The 13,623-nt window shown below is 42.3% G+C and overlaps 1 protein-coding gene across 1 annotated transcript; it reads right to left on the minus strand.

Annotated features, from left to right (window-relative positions):
• Window positions 1-12,317: 12,317 nt before the first annotated feature.
• Window positions 12,318-13,343, minus strand: KRTAP29-1 (keratin associated like protein 29-1). Its single transcript, XM_055256582.2, has one exon. It carries the CDS (start codon window positions 13,341-13,343, stop codon window positions 12,318-12,320), a length of 1,026 nt encoding a protein of 341 aa, XP_055112557.2.
• Between the last annotated feature and the right edge of the window lie 280 nt (window positions 13,344-13,623).

The following is a 13,623-nucleotide window of genomic DNA, read 5'->3' on the forward strand; positions in this document are numbered from 1 at the left end:
TTTGAGCCATACGAAATTTCCATTTTTGTAGATCAAAAATAACTGCATATCTACGATTTCAAAAGTTTAGCCTTAGGAAGAAAGATTTGTGAACAAGGCATTAAACAGGGATGGTAGGAGTCCATGAGAAGAATAAAAGAAGCACCAGATGCTTTTTGGTTGGGAAAAAAAAAAAAAAAAACAGCAGAAAACATGGTGGAAATGTGTTTTTTAAGGAAATGGTTGTAAACAGAGTGAGTATGCCATTAAACAGGAAAAGGTCTATTGCTTTGTACTGATAATCTTGTACTGTGCTTGCGATATAGAAATCAACGCTCCTCTTATTTTTCTTTAGTCTTTTTTTTTTTTTTAATAGAGTTTCGCTCCTGTTGCGAAGGCTGGAGTGCAATGATGCAATCTTGGCTCACCTCAACCTCCACCTCCTGGGTTCAAGCAATTCTCCTGCCTTAGCCTCCCAAGTAGCTGGGATTACAGGTGCCCACCATGCCCGGTTTCTTTCTTTCTTTTCTTTCTTTCTTTTTTTTTCTTTCATTTTTAGTAGAGACAGAGTTTCATCACATGGGGCAGGCTGGTCTTGAACTCCTGACCTTAGATGATCCACCCACCTCAGCCTCCCAAAGTGCTGGAATTACAAGCTTGAGCCACTGCGCCCAGCCTTTTCTTTAGTCTTTCTAATGAGAATAGTAACCAACCATCTGTAAAGAGAAAGAGAAAACCAAGATTAGGGCATAATAAGCAGTAATCAATAGTTTGTCCCTGGGGAGGGGGATGTGGATGGGGTGTTTGGAAACTAGGACTTCCCTTTTTTATTTTTCCTACATTGTTTTCCCCCTCAAGCACAGGTTACTTTTATAACAAAAGAAAAATTGAAATGTTTCCTTCTGAACTAAAATGAGAAAACTTACAAGAGTGACAGAGATTTTAATTCCTTTTGATCTGAATGAAGAGAGCTATAAGCACTAAAAAAAGTTTAATATGAAGTAAGCTCCTCAGTGTGATGCTGCATTTTTTTTGTATCATGCATTTGTATCCACCCTTCATCCAATTCACGATCCATGAACTGTAAACATGTCAGTATCTGGCAAGGAAAATGCGGGCTTATAAAAGGAAACTGGCCTCCTTATTTCAGGCTGAGAGCAGGGATTGAGAGATCTGAGATCTCCCAGTGGCGTATGGCACAAAGAAAGTGAAGTTTATGCTAGAAATACTCTTATTTGGTGTCTATTTTTTCAGACAATAGGAAATAATTGAATTGGAAAAATGACTAAACATTGATAAGGACAAATCAATTTTGCAAATGCTTAGATTCCCTAAATAAATTCATGTCACTGCATGCTGCGCACATTAGGTCCCAGAGCAGTTAGAGGCTGGAAATAAACCACATATTGATATTTCAGGAATCTTAGAGAACAAGAGCTACTCAACGTGCTGAGACAAGCAAAGACCATCCCGATTTTTCAAGTTTCTGCAAACCATACACCAATCAGCTTGATCTTATCCTAGAAAAAGACTTTAGAATAAATTGTTCAGATGATCTTTTGTGAATGCCAAAAAATAAAACATGGTACCACTTAGACCAATCCGTGTAAAATAACTTTTTATTTTTGCTAGATTCATTGATAAACGAAATTCAGTACAAAATGAATTTCAGCAGAGCATTTCAAAAGGACTCTCATCATAGCTTATGAAAAGATTGCAGAAATGTGGATTCGATTCAGGGACAATTTGCCAAGACATGTTTTATTCTAATGTCACCGTCTTACTTTTTCCAATAATAATAAGCACTTGATCCTAAATTCAAACTGAGACCCTGGGTAAGAGATGGGCTAGAGGGGGAGATAGGCAGACAGTTTGGGGCAGACTCACTGGACAGTCTTTTCTGCAGATATTCAGAGCATCTGGAGGTTGCTAGGAGGAGACAGTATTGTTAACTTGGACTCAAACTAACAAGCAAGTTGATATTAAACCTGAACCTGAAGAACTCCCTCTTCCAGGCAGTGGCAGTCAGGACATCATTATGGCTGGAGTAGAAATCTGAACTTAGAAACAGGCATTCAAAAGCAGGAATATACCAGGCGCGGGGGTTCACGTCTGTAATCCCAACACTTTGGGAGGCTGAGGTGGGCAGGATCACCTGAGGTCAGGAGTTTGAGACCAGCCTGGCCAACATGGTGAAACCCTGTCTCTACTGCAAATACAAAAATTAGCCGGGCATGGTGGTGGATGCCTATAGTCCCAGCTACCCGGGAGGCTGAGGCAGGAGAATCGCTTGAACCTGGGAGGTGGAAGTTGCAATGAGCCAAGATCGCACCATTGCACTCCAGGCTGGGCAACAAGAGCAAAATTCTGTCAAAAAAAAAAAAAAAAAAAAAAAAGCAGGAACAGAGGATATCAATACAGGGACCAGAAAACCTTTGAGCAGTGGTAGAGGTAGCTCCTACAGGAGGACAAATGCCACCTCACTAAATAGGGACTTAGACATTCAAATACCAGCACATTTCCTCTTCAGGGCGGAGATCTCTAATCCCAGCACTTTGGAGGCTGAGGCGGGCAGATCATGAGTTCAGGAGATCGAGACCATCCTGGCTAACACGGAGAAACCCCGTCTCTACTAAAAATACAAAAAATTAGCCAGCTGTGGTGGCGGGCACCTGTAGTCCCAGCTGCTCGGGAGGCTAAGGCAGGAGAATAGCGTGAACCTGGGAGGCAGAACTTGCAGTAAGCCGAGATCACGCCACTGCACTCCAGCATGGGAGACAGAGCGAGACTCTGTCTCAAAAACAAACAAACAAACAAACAAACAAAAGAATAGTATTTAATTATATCATCAGGCAGACATGACCCGGAAAATATGGACTATGCTCAAAAGAAGAGGATGGCTATTCCCTATCCTGTACTGGTTAACAGATAATTCGATCATGAGTTAGGCTCTGACCATGCCCCTTTTAAAGGAATATTGAATAATTGGAAAGTCTTCCAAGTAGAGCAACTATCCTGAGAATAGGACTGGAATTCAAGTCACATAATGAAAAATGATGGTATCCAGTGATAATTATCCCAGAGAAAAGAAGATCTTTAGGGGAAGGGAAAGACTTAGTGTCTGTAAACATAGCAATACCTGTCTGCAGAAGATGGATTAGATGTGTCCTGTGTGGCCTTATAGGGTCAAGAAACAAGACCACCGATTTAGGCAAAAATAAGTGAAAAGTCATTCCTGGAGCTGACTAGAGAGACACATGCTTTCTTGGGAAGTTGGGTGCCCTATTCTCTGGAGACAGGAAAACACAGACTCAAAAAAGCTAATAGGGATGTCACAGAATGGTTGCGTAAATAAATGGGTAATTTGATCAACTGATATGCAAGATTCCTTAAGTCATTAAGGATTTATGGAGGTGTGTCTCATGCCTGCAATCCCAGCACTTTGGGAGGCTGAGGCGGGCAGACCACTTGAGGTCAGGAGTTTGAGACCAGCCTTGGCCAACATGGTGAAATCCCATCTCTAGTAAAAATACAAAAATTAGCCAGGTGTGGTGGCATGCGCTTGTAATCCCAGCTACTTGGGAGGCTGAGGCTGCGGCTGCAGAATTGCTTGAACCCAGGAGGCGGAGGCTGCAGCAAGCCAAGATTGCACCATTGCACTCCAGCCTGGGTGACAGAGTGAGACTCTGTCTCAAAAGAAAAAAAAAAAAGGACTTATGAAAGCAATGATCATACAAGTTCTAACCATTGTCCTGAATTTTAACCAAGGTACCCGTCAGAGTAGGAAACCTACGTCTCAAAGTGGTTTTGCCACTACCAAAGCCATTCTTGACTTTAGTTGATTTCAAAGTTTACACCATCCGATTTAACTGCCATTATCCTTCCCATTGGCTGTTTTCATCAGTTTCCAGGCAATTCCACGCATTTGTTTGTGGGTCACTGTCTTTCTTTTCTCCTCTAGGCCTGTCTCTTTTTTTTTTTTTTTTTTTAGTGAATTCAACTTCCATGAGGATAATTCATCCAACTTCTTGATCTCTCGTTTCCTTGACCTCTTCTCCAGCCATGAGTTTTCCCCTTCCTCCATCCCAGTCACTCACTACCAGAATAATTTCCTGATCCTCATCATCACAAAAATGGAACCAGATGAGAAACTAACCGGAGTATTTCTTTCCATAAGATTTATTACACTTAGTCAACAACTTCCTGCCAAACCATCCTTCAGAGCTAAAGGGAATACCATATACAGTAATAAGGAAAGGATGTTTCCTTCTCAAAGATAGGAATTGTTGCAAAACTGATATATTTTAAACCCCAGAGGAAAAAAAAATGTATTCTTAGATTTGGGGAAACTTGTCCCTACATAGAAAGCCTCCAGGTGATTCTAGCCCATAGGCATTTGGGTATTTCCAACCGAAGTCCAAGACATCTCAGATTGTAGACAAGCTCTCCCTGCTGTACACTGTCTGAATTCCTGACCAACAGAATCCACGAGCATATTGGAAACTGGAGAGAGGAAAATTCTTGCTATGCAGTGGCAGAAAGTACTCTGTCACCTGCAGTTTTGAGGCAAAAGTAGAAAAGTTCCTGATGAACTGAGTGATCTAACTAAGGAAATTTCCAACTAAAGTCTTGAAGGTGTTCTTTGATTTCTTCTTGCTGATTATAATAAAATGTGAGCAGAGAAAGATAAATTGAGAGAAGGGCTGATTAAAAAAAAAAGGACAGTATTGTTTGTTTTGAAAATTCTCAGCCTCTCCAATGGCAAATAATGCTAAAATTTAAAAATGACTTCTAAGCAAATATCAAATTGAAGACATACCAGATTTCAGATATACCAGAAATCATGCCCTAAAGATAAAGCTAATATGTGACTATAAGATTTTTTGTTAAGATCTGAGAAAGTCAAAAATTAGAAAATAATTTTCATTTCAAGAATGAAAAATTGGGAACAAGTACATACAAAAGCCCCTCTAAAGATATTAAGTGAGGCCGGGCACAGTGGCTCACACCTGTAATCCCAGCACTTTGAGAGGCCGAGGCGGGTGGATCACAAGATCAGGAGATCGAGACCAACCTGGCCAATATGGTGAAATCCCCTCTCTACTAAAAATACAAAAATTAGCCGGGCGTGGTGGTGGGCGCCTGTACCCCCAGCTACTCGGTAGGCTGAGGCAGGAGAATTGCTTGAAACCAGGAGGCGGAGGTTGCAGTGAGCCGAGGTCGCTGCCACTGCACTCCAGCCTGGGTGACAGAGCAAGACTCTGTCTCCAAAAAATAAAAATAAAATAAAGATATTAAGTGAGAACCTCACAGCCTCAGATAAATCAAAGAGGCTTCTAGGAAACTTAAGGGCATTGTCCTCAGCTATTACATCAGGGGTCCAAGTGTTTAGATGATTTGTGGTAGTAACTTTTGTCTAATAGAGTAAACTCCAAGAGATTCACAGGAGAACCACAAATTTTTTCTAAAAATTATATATACAAACAAATTGCCAGCTTGAACAGAGGCATGTCTCACATGGTGGCAGACAAGAGAAGAGAGCTGGTTCAGGGAAACTCCCCTTTTTAAAACCATCAGATCTTGTGAGACTCATTCACTATCACAAGAACAGTGCAGGAAAGACCCACCCCCATAATTCAATCACCTCCCACTGGTTTCCTCCCATGACACATGGGAATTGTGGGAGTTACATTTCAAGATGAGATTTGGGTGAGGACACAGCCAAACCATGTCATAAGGTTAGGCTGTAAAGGGACTATGACTTTTACATATATATATAAAATATATATATATATATATTATATATATAATACTTTAAGTTCTAGGGTACATGTGCACAACAGGCAGGTTTGTTACATATGTATACACGTGCCATGTTGGTGTGCTGCACCCATTAACTCATCATTTACATTAGGTATATCTCCTAACGCTATCCCTCCCCTCTCCCCCCACCCCATGACAGGCCCTGGTGTGTGATGTTCCCCTTCCTGTGTCCAAGGTTCTCATTGTTCAATTCTCACCTTTCTCTTCACTTCCTCTGGGAGAATCCAGATGCTGTGCCATGAGGACAATCAGTCAGAGTATGGAGAAGCCCATGAGGCAATGAACTGATATCTCTGGCTAACAGTTGGTGCGAACCACTGGCCTTCCAGCGTCCACATAAGTGAGCTTGGAAGTGAATCCTTCCCTAGTTGAGCCATGAGATGACCGCAGCCCCAGCCAATACCTCACCAACCATCTCATAAAAGACCCCAAGCTGTAGGTATCTAGCTAAGCCACATCTAGTTTTCTAACCCACAGAAACAATGAGATAATAAACATTTGTTGTTTCGGCCACTAAGTTTTGAGACAATTGTTATGCAACAATAGGTAACTAATATAATGAAACAGGTCCATGTATCAAAATGCATAGTTCTTAAAAGCAATAATGAAATTTAAAAAGTAAATTGCATAATTTTACATCACATATGAAAATTCTTAAATCTGCAACCCTTCATATTAGATCTTGTTTAAATACTTTATAAATATAAGATGTTTATATTTTTATATAAATTAAGTGACTGGGAGAATATACAATAAAATTATGACCCAAGTTATATCCGAGATGAAAAAAGGGAAAATGAGACTCAAGACGGGACTTCAACTTTACAAGTATAATGTTTCATTTCAATTAATTTTTTAAAGATTCAAAGCAGAAGTAAGAAAATGCCAATTTGGGGAGGCAGGTTCTTGTAATATTTTTCTCAAAATTTTCTTGTATTTTTAAAATTGTTCCCCTCCCTGAACATAAGTGTAAAGAAAGATTTAGTTGCATGCTCAGGCTTGGCAGAACATTGCTTATTAGAGGAGATTCAGATGTTTTATGGACAAGATCTAGCAAACTTAAAAGGAGAAAATACATGCTATGTCATTTAAACTGGTGCCAAGCGTGGTTAAAGACACAAAGCTTCCCAACCCATGTTTCACATTTGACATGTTTAGAATGTGAAGTTTGCATGCTGGCAGATGGCCAGTAAACACATTTGCCTATAAGACTGAGAAATCTGTCACTGGAACAACAAAAACTATGAGATAGACTTAGATGGGTCCAAAAAAACTATTATAAAATGAAATTTGAAGTTTCAGGTGTCTCTAGAATCCTGGTATCAATAAATGAATTATTAAAGTTAATATAACTCCTTAAACAATGTCTGCATCCTTTTGTAAGAAACATTGTTGAAAAGTCTATGCAACATGAAATGAGGTGCATCTGCTTCCCAGAGCCATAATCTTCCTCTAGCATGACGGAAATCTCCGTGGAAGATGTGGGAGAGAGAATTTGAACAGGGTGTCCATCAAAATGTCATTTCTGGAAGACATTCTATCCACGGTAATTCCTTTGTGGTGTCAAGTTCCCTCTCTCTCCTTCTTCCTTTTTAAAAAAATTTTCTTTTGGGACCTTAGTTGTAAATAACTGAATTATCATCATCTGTGATTTTTGCATGGTCCCTCTCTTTTTTATTTTTTATGTACTTATAAATCAGTTAATTTACTTCTTCTTCTCCCTTTACTCCCTTCTTTTCCTATAGGCCACTATGCTATTCTGTCTCATGTATGTTCAATACATATTAAATTTATTTAATGGATTTGTATATATCCTTATAAAGTATTATTTAGTACACATATACTTTATGTAAATAGCAATCAGTAATATATCTCATTCTGGTTTGTCATTAAGCAGAATTTTTAAAAATCCATCTATGCTACACTGTGTATATGTAATCTACTGTTACTAATTCCTGCATAATACTCCATGAAGGGGATCACCAAGTTGCCTACCCACTTTCACAGTGGTGGACACCAGCTTTCCTTTGACGTTTTTGCCACCATAGGGATGCTACAGTGAACATCCACATGTACACCTCCCTGAGGACCTGTGCGAGAATTTTCTGGAAATACACACTGAGGTGTAGGATTGCTGGATCACGGAGCATCACTTACATAATTTACATAAATAGTTTCAGATTGTTCTTTAGAGTGGCCAAACAAGCCAACAATCCCATTAGCAATGCAGGAAAATTCCTGTAAATTCCCACTCCCATCAACACTTAGCATTATACAGCACAGGAGTCAGAAAACTATGGCCCATTGATATGGGAGTGGGGCAGGGAAGTGCTGGAAGAAGCGTGGGTCCCTGGCGAGGACTCCACCCCTACTGTGCCCACGGACCTAGGGAACAGGCATTTCTGAATGAATGAGAACAGGCATTTCTGTTTTTGTGCCCAAACGTTGCATTTCCCAAAACCACCCTGGCCCACCACGCCCTCATCCTGTGCCTGGTGGGAAGAGACATAGGCAGCTGGACATCCGAGAGGAACAAATCGGCGGAAGAGCACACCGACAGGCAGCGGCAGATGCCAGCAAGCCGGCGGGCCATCGACAGGGGGAACCATGGAGAGTTTGTGGGGGGCGGGATGAGGGGAGCCTGGCTGAGCAGCCCAACTCCAGGGGAAAACCACCTTCCCACTCCATCCCCCTTCTGGCTCCACCATCTGCTGAGAGCTACTTCCACTCAATAAAACCTTGCACTCATTCTCCGATCCCACGTGTGATCCGATTCTTCCAGTACACCAAGGCAGGAAACCCTGGGATAGAGAAAGCCCTCTGTCCTTGCAATAAGGCAGGAGGGTCTAATTGAGCTAACTAACACAACACATCTATGGACGAAGGCTAAACCGAAAGAGTACCCTGTACACACACCCACTGGGGCTTCAGCTGTAAACACTCACCCCTAGACGCTGCCGTGGGGTCAGAGCCCCAAAGCCTGCCCATCTGCATGCTTCCCCTAGGAGTTTGAGCAGCAGGGCACGGAAGAAGCCAGCCACGCCCCCACTGCATGCCCTGCGAGGAGAACAAGGAAACTTTTCCCGTTTCACCATGAGCCAAATAAAGCCCCAGCCTGTTTTTACAAAGTTTTGTTAGAACCCAGCCACACTCATTTGCTTACATATTGCCTATAAATGTAATGATACAATGCAATGATAAAATGGCAAAATTCAGTAGTTGCAACAGAGTCCATGTGCCCCACAAAGCCTAAATTATGTACTATCTGTCCCTTTACAGAATAAGTTTGCTGGGCTCTGATATAGCACTCTATTTTTTGCAAATCTAATACCTGTAAAGTAATACGTAATTGTTATTTTAATTTTGAAATCTTTGAGAAATAATACTTTTGAGAATTCTTTCACAGGCTTACTTAAGGATTCATCTTCTGTGAAGTTCCATTCATGTCTCAAGAGAGGTTTTTCACAGGGTGTCCACCAAAACGTCATTTCTGGGAGACATTCCAGCCATGGCACTTCCTTTGTGATACCAAGTTCCCTCTCTCCCCCATCCCCTTTTTTGTTTCTAATTTTCTTTTTGAACCTCGGATGCAAATAATTTAGTCAATCACATTTCTTATTTTATGGCATACTAAAAAGATGTCCTTCCAAATCTCTTCCCCATCGGTTCCAGAGGTGCAAGAGGGTTCAGTCTTAATCAGTTTGAGAATATTTAGAACCTCACAGAACACATCAACAAACTCACAAGATCATGTAAATAAATGAGCCCTCAGAGGTAAAATAAACTAACTTCTTTGTGTTATAGATTAGCACACTGGTCTTACATAAGGCCATACGGTAAATAAGTGGCCAGGTTGCAACTCAAGCCTTCTCCTTTGAGCCGTGGTCTAGTGCTTTTTCCTCACCACCACCATAGAAGTCCTCCTCTGAGTTGCATTTCCAAGCAGGTCATAAGGCAAACGCCCATACTCTTGTCCCTCAGTGACCAGTGAGATCACACTGAAAAGTTCCTAACTAGAGATGGAAAGTCCCCTGCACCCTTTGATCAGTGTTTTTCTCAGTGGAAAGTTAGTTGAACCCAACAGGCACCTAGCCAACCTGCAAGTCTTAGTCTCCCTGCAAAGGAATTACCATCAGGGAAGCATCTTTATGGAATGGTGGTTCTCCTCTACCACATTCCTGATCACCCTTCCACAGGATACGCTTTGACTTGAATGCTAATGGTTAATGCACTGATTTTTTTTTTGCATCTATACAAATATACTTTCTAACTAGTGATTTAAAGAGAAAGGCAGGGGGATTGGGTGAGTCCTACATTCCATATAAATAACCAAATAAATAATTTATTTTAATAAAACTCATAACGTTTCATCAAAAACTTCTTCCCTGGGATGGAGTAAAACATCATAAGCAAAAACAAAGAAAAGATCACATTCATTAGTGCAAAAGGCATGGCTTTGGTATGTTGAGGCACCAGAATAGGAAAAGCTACAAGTTTCTGGGGAAGTTATCTCTATACAGAGCCCACCCTCCACGCCTGACATCATGCCCCTCCCTTCCACTCAGGTCCCAGCTCAGCCTATGCACACGTAGTGTGGATCTTAATGTCTCATTATTCCAGGGCTCTTTTGGTTAGTTTTCCTTCATCTATAAGTTTTTTTTTAGAATGTCCCACACATATTTTCAAGACCTATTTAACTACTGAGAACCTCAAATCACAGTGATTGAGAACAAGGGATGCTCAGCTAGTGAGCATCAGATAAGTTTATGAGCAGATCCTAAGGTCCCTTATAAGGGAGAAGGCCTGATCTGGGAGAAAGTCAGGGCACTGGTCATAAAGACATAAGGACAGAAGCCCAACCATTTAAATTGGGACAGGAGTCATCCAAACGGCAAGGGGGAAGAAGAGGGTGATATTAGCTGGACCAGTTAGATGGGGAAGACTAAAATGCTAAAATCAGTCTTTTAGTGCTCTTTACTCAGGTTTGCCTAGGCATGTTTTATAGGCAATTGTAAATTATGGAGCAAATAAATCAACCTTAAGTGCAGCCATACAACTAAGTTGAAATGTGGTGTGTGTCTGTGTGTGAGTGTGTGTGTGCATATGTATGTGTGTGTGCATGTGTGTCTGAGTGTGTGTGTGAGTGTATGTGTATGCATCTATGTGTGTGTGCATATGTGTGGGTAAAAAAGGTACTGAAGGCAATACCCATACATAGTTAGAAATGAAAGGAAAATACCCATCAGAAGACTAGAACAGATCTAGCTACTTGAACTGTTGAAATGATAAGCCCAGCTACATCTAGGGATTCAATGCTTCTTGAATTCAATTCAAGAAGAGATTCAATGCTGACATTAGTCAATTCAACTGCGGGTAGAAATTCTCCACCTACATCCTTCCATGTTCAGGTGCTAGATTTTGTTCTTATGGCAATCCCCCTCTTTTTTTGACCCAGAACCTTCTTTCATGACTACCACGCTTGTGATTCTAAAACTGGGGATAGAACCATTAATTGTCTCTCTACAGATCCAAAGTATACATCAGTGACAGAAAAATGTGAACTATGAAGATTTGTGTGCTATTTACCAAATTATTGCTGCTCACCTACAAGTATACACTTCATTGCCTGCTCTATGATAATACAGAGGGATCCTATGAATATTTCTCCTTAGCCAGCTGACACAGTGTCCCAGGCAGAAGAATCGCTTGAACCCAGGAGGCAGAGGTTGTGGTGGCTGGAGATCACGCTCTTGCACTCCAGCCTGGGCAGCAAGAGTGAAACTCCGTATCAAAAAAAAAAATCTTAAATGAATTAACCCTAAGCTCTTCTCCATGGCCAATAACTCATGTTTGTTTTCATCTGTGGCTTTCCAGAACCATTTTTGTTGTTAGCTTCCTGTCTACTCACTATGGGGAAAGTGAGCCCACTCAGCTCAAAAGGACTCTTGGTGGTGAAAATTTTGGAAGCCAGTGAACTGTTTGCCTTTACTCTCGTCCAGCTGGAGAATCTATAATCCTAGACACCAGCTACCCTTGCAGATCAGTGCAGACCCACTGACTTAGATGACTCAAGCTCATTGTGTTCAAATGTGACCTGAAGGAAATCTTCATAGGGGTGTGCGTAGGAATAAAAGCACTCCAAGATACTTATTTATTATACTTAACCAGTCACATTTTTATTAGCAGCTGGCAGCAAAGGGGTCTTCTGAAAAAGCAGGCAGCATCAAGAAAGAGAAACAAGAGAGGTCTGCTAAAGTGAAATGAATTGACATCATCAGGAAATGCAAGCAGCACTGTGGTAGTCCATGGTTGCTGAAAGGTTATTCTCGGTTAAGAAGGATCTCTTCGTGCCTAGACAAGTTCCCTGGTCAGCACTTGGAGAGAATGTGGAGGTGGGATCAGGGTAAAGTTGGAAAGCAGGCAGCATTTGTACTCGGTGGGAGGCAGGCACCCAGGGATGGCTATGCATTTATAGACAGCCGCAGACCCTAAGAGGAGGTGTGAAGAGTGCTCCATTAACAAAGTGTTGCCTTACAGAAGCTGGACTCACAGCTGGGTTGGCATGAAGTCGGCAAGCAATTGGAGCCACCACTGGGTGATGTGCCTAAACCTGTCACACAGCAAGCTGATTTGCAGCCACTCTGGTTGTGGGAAGTGGGTCCATCACAAGTTGGTTGGCCAGAAATCACAGTGTCACAGGAAGCTGGTTTGCAACAGTTCTTTGCAGAACAAGGGGCCTGGCAGTTAGCCACTGGCTGGTAGATGAAGCATGTGGAAGGAGCTGGTTGGCAGTGAAGTGGCTGGCAATGGGAAGGCACACAGCAAGTAGTATTGCAAGAACTGAACACACAAGTCAATGGCTGGCAGGGAACAGGCATGTAGAGGGCTGATTGGCAAGGCTTGAAAATATAGCAGATGGGTTGATAATAAGTTGATTTACAGGGCTGGCCTTCATCACTGACGGGTTGACATGAACTTCCTTGGCACCAAGTTGGTTGGCATGGACTAGCTGTACAGATGGTTGGTAGGCGAGAAGTTTCCGGACAGGAGGTCACGTCAGAGCAGGATGGCTGGCAGGATCCAGCATTACAGCAGACTGATTGGCCACAAGCTGCCTGACATGATCCAGACATGCAGATAGGTTGCTGGCCGGAGCTTTGCTGGCAGGGACTGGCATCGCAGCACTTTTCTTGACAACAAGTAGATTCCAAGCAGGATGGCTGACATGAGCTAACCAGACAAGGAGACTGACCAGTGCCGGACTGATAGCAGGCTGCGCGGGAGCACATAGGTTGGCAAACAAAACCCACACAAGACGTTGCTGGAAGGCAGGTAGGTTGACACGAAGCAGGATCACAGCCACTTGGGGCACCAGTGGATGGCTGACAGCTTTCTTGGCATGTGACCAGTTGCCACGTTCTGCTGTGGCAGGAACTAGGCAAACAGAGAGCATGTCGAAAGCCACCTTTAATTGGGTATGTGGTGATGGTGGGCACAGCTGGAACGGCTGTGGTGTTTCCAGGACAACAGCTGTCTGCCATGGTGCTGGTGCTGACCTTGCTGGGAAGTCGCAAGCTCAGTATACCTGCATTGGAAAGACATCCGATACAGAGGGGCTTTTATAGTCCTTCACTAGGGGTGTTGGCACGACGTGCAGCATCTTTCCTTGTTATTGTTTTTACTCATTTGCATGCAAACATCTGATTAGCAGGCTTCAGGAGCCTGGGAGATGTTGTTCCAACTTTGAAAACGTGTCTGTTGAGTCGGGAGTTTTCTGCGCTGCATTTGGATTCGTTGACACTGCTCTTGCTCTTGGATGAG

Source organism: Symphalangus syndactylus, chromosome 20 (genome assembly GCF_028878055.3).
Source record: "Symphalangus syndactylus isolate Jambi chromosome 20, NHGRI_mSymSyn1-v2.1_pri, whole genome shotgun sequence".
Classification (NCBI taxonomy): domain Eukaryota; kingdom Metazoa; phylum Chordata; class Mammalia; order Primates; family Hylobatidae; genus Symphalangus; species Symphalangus syndactylus.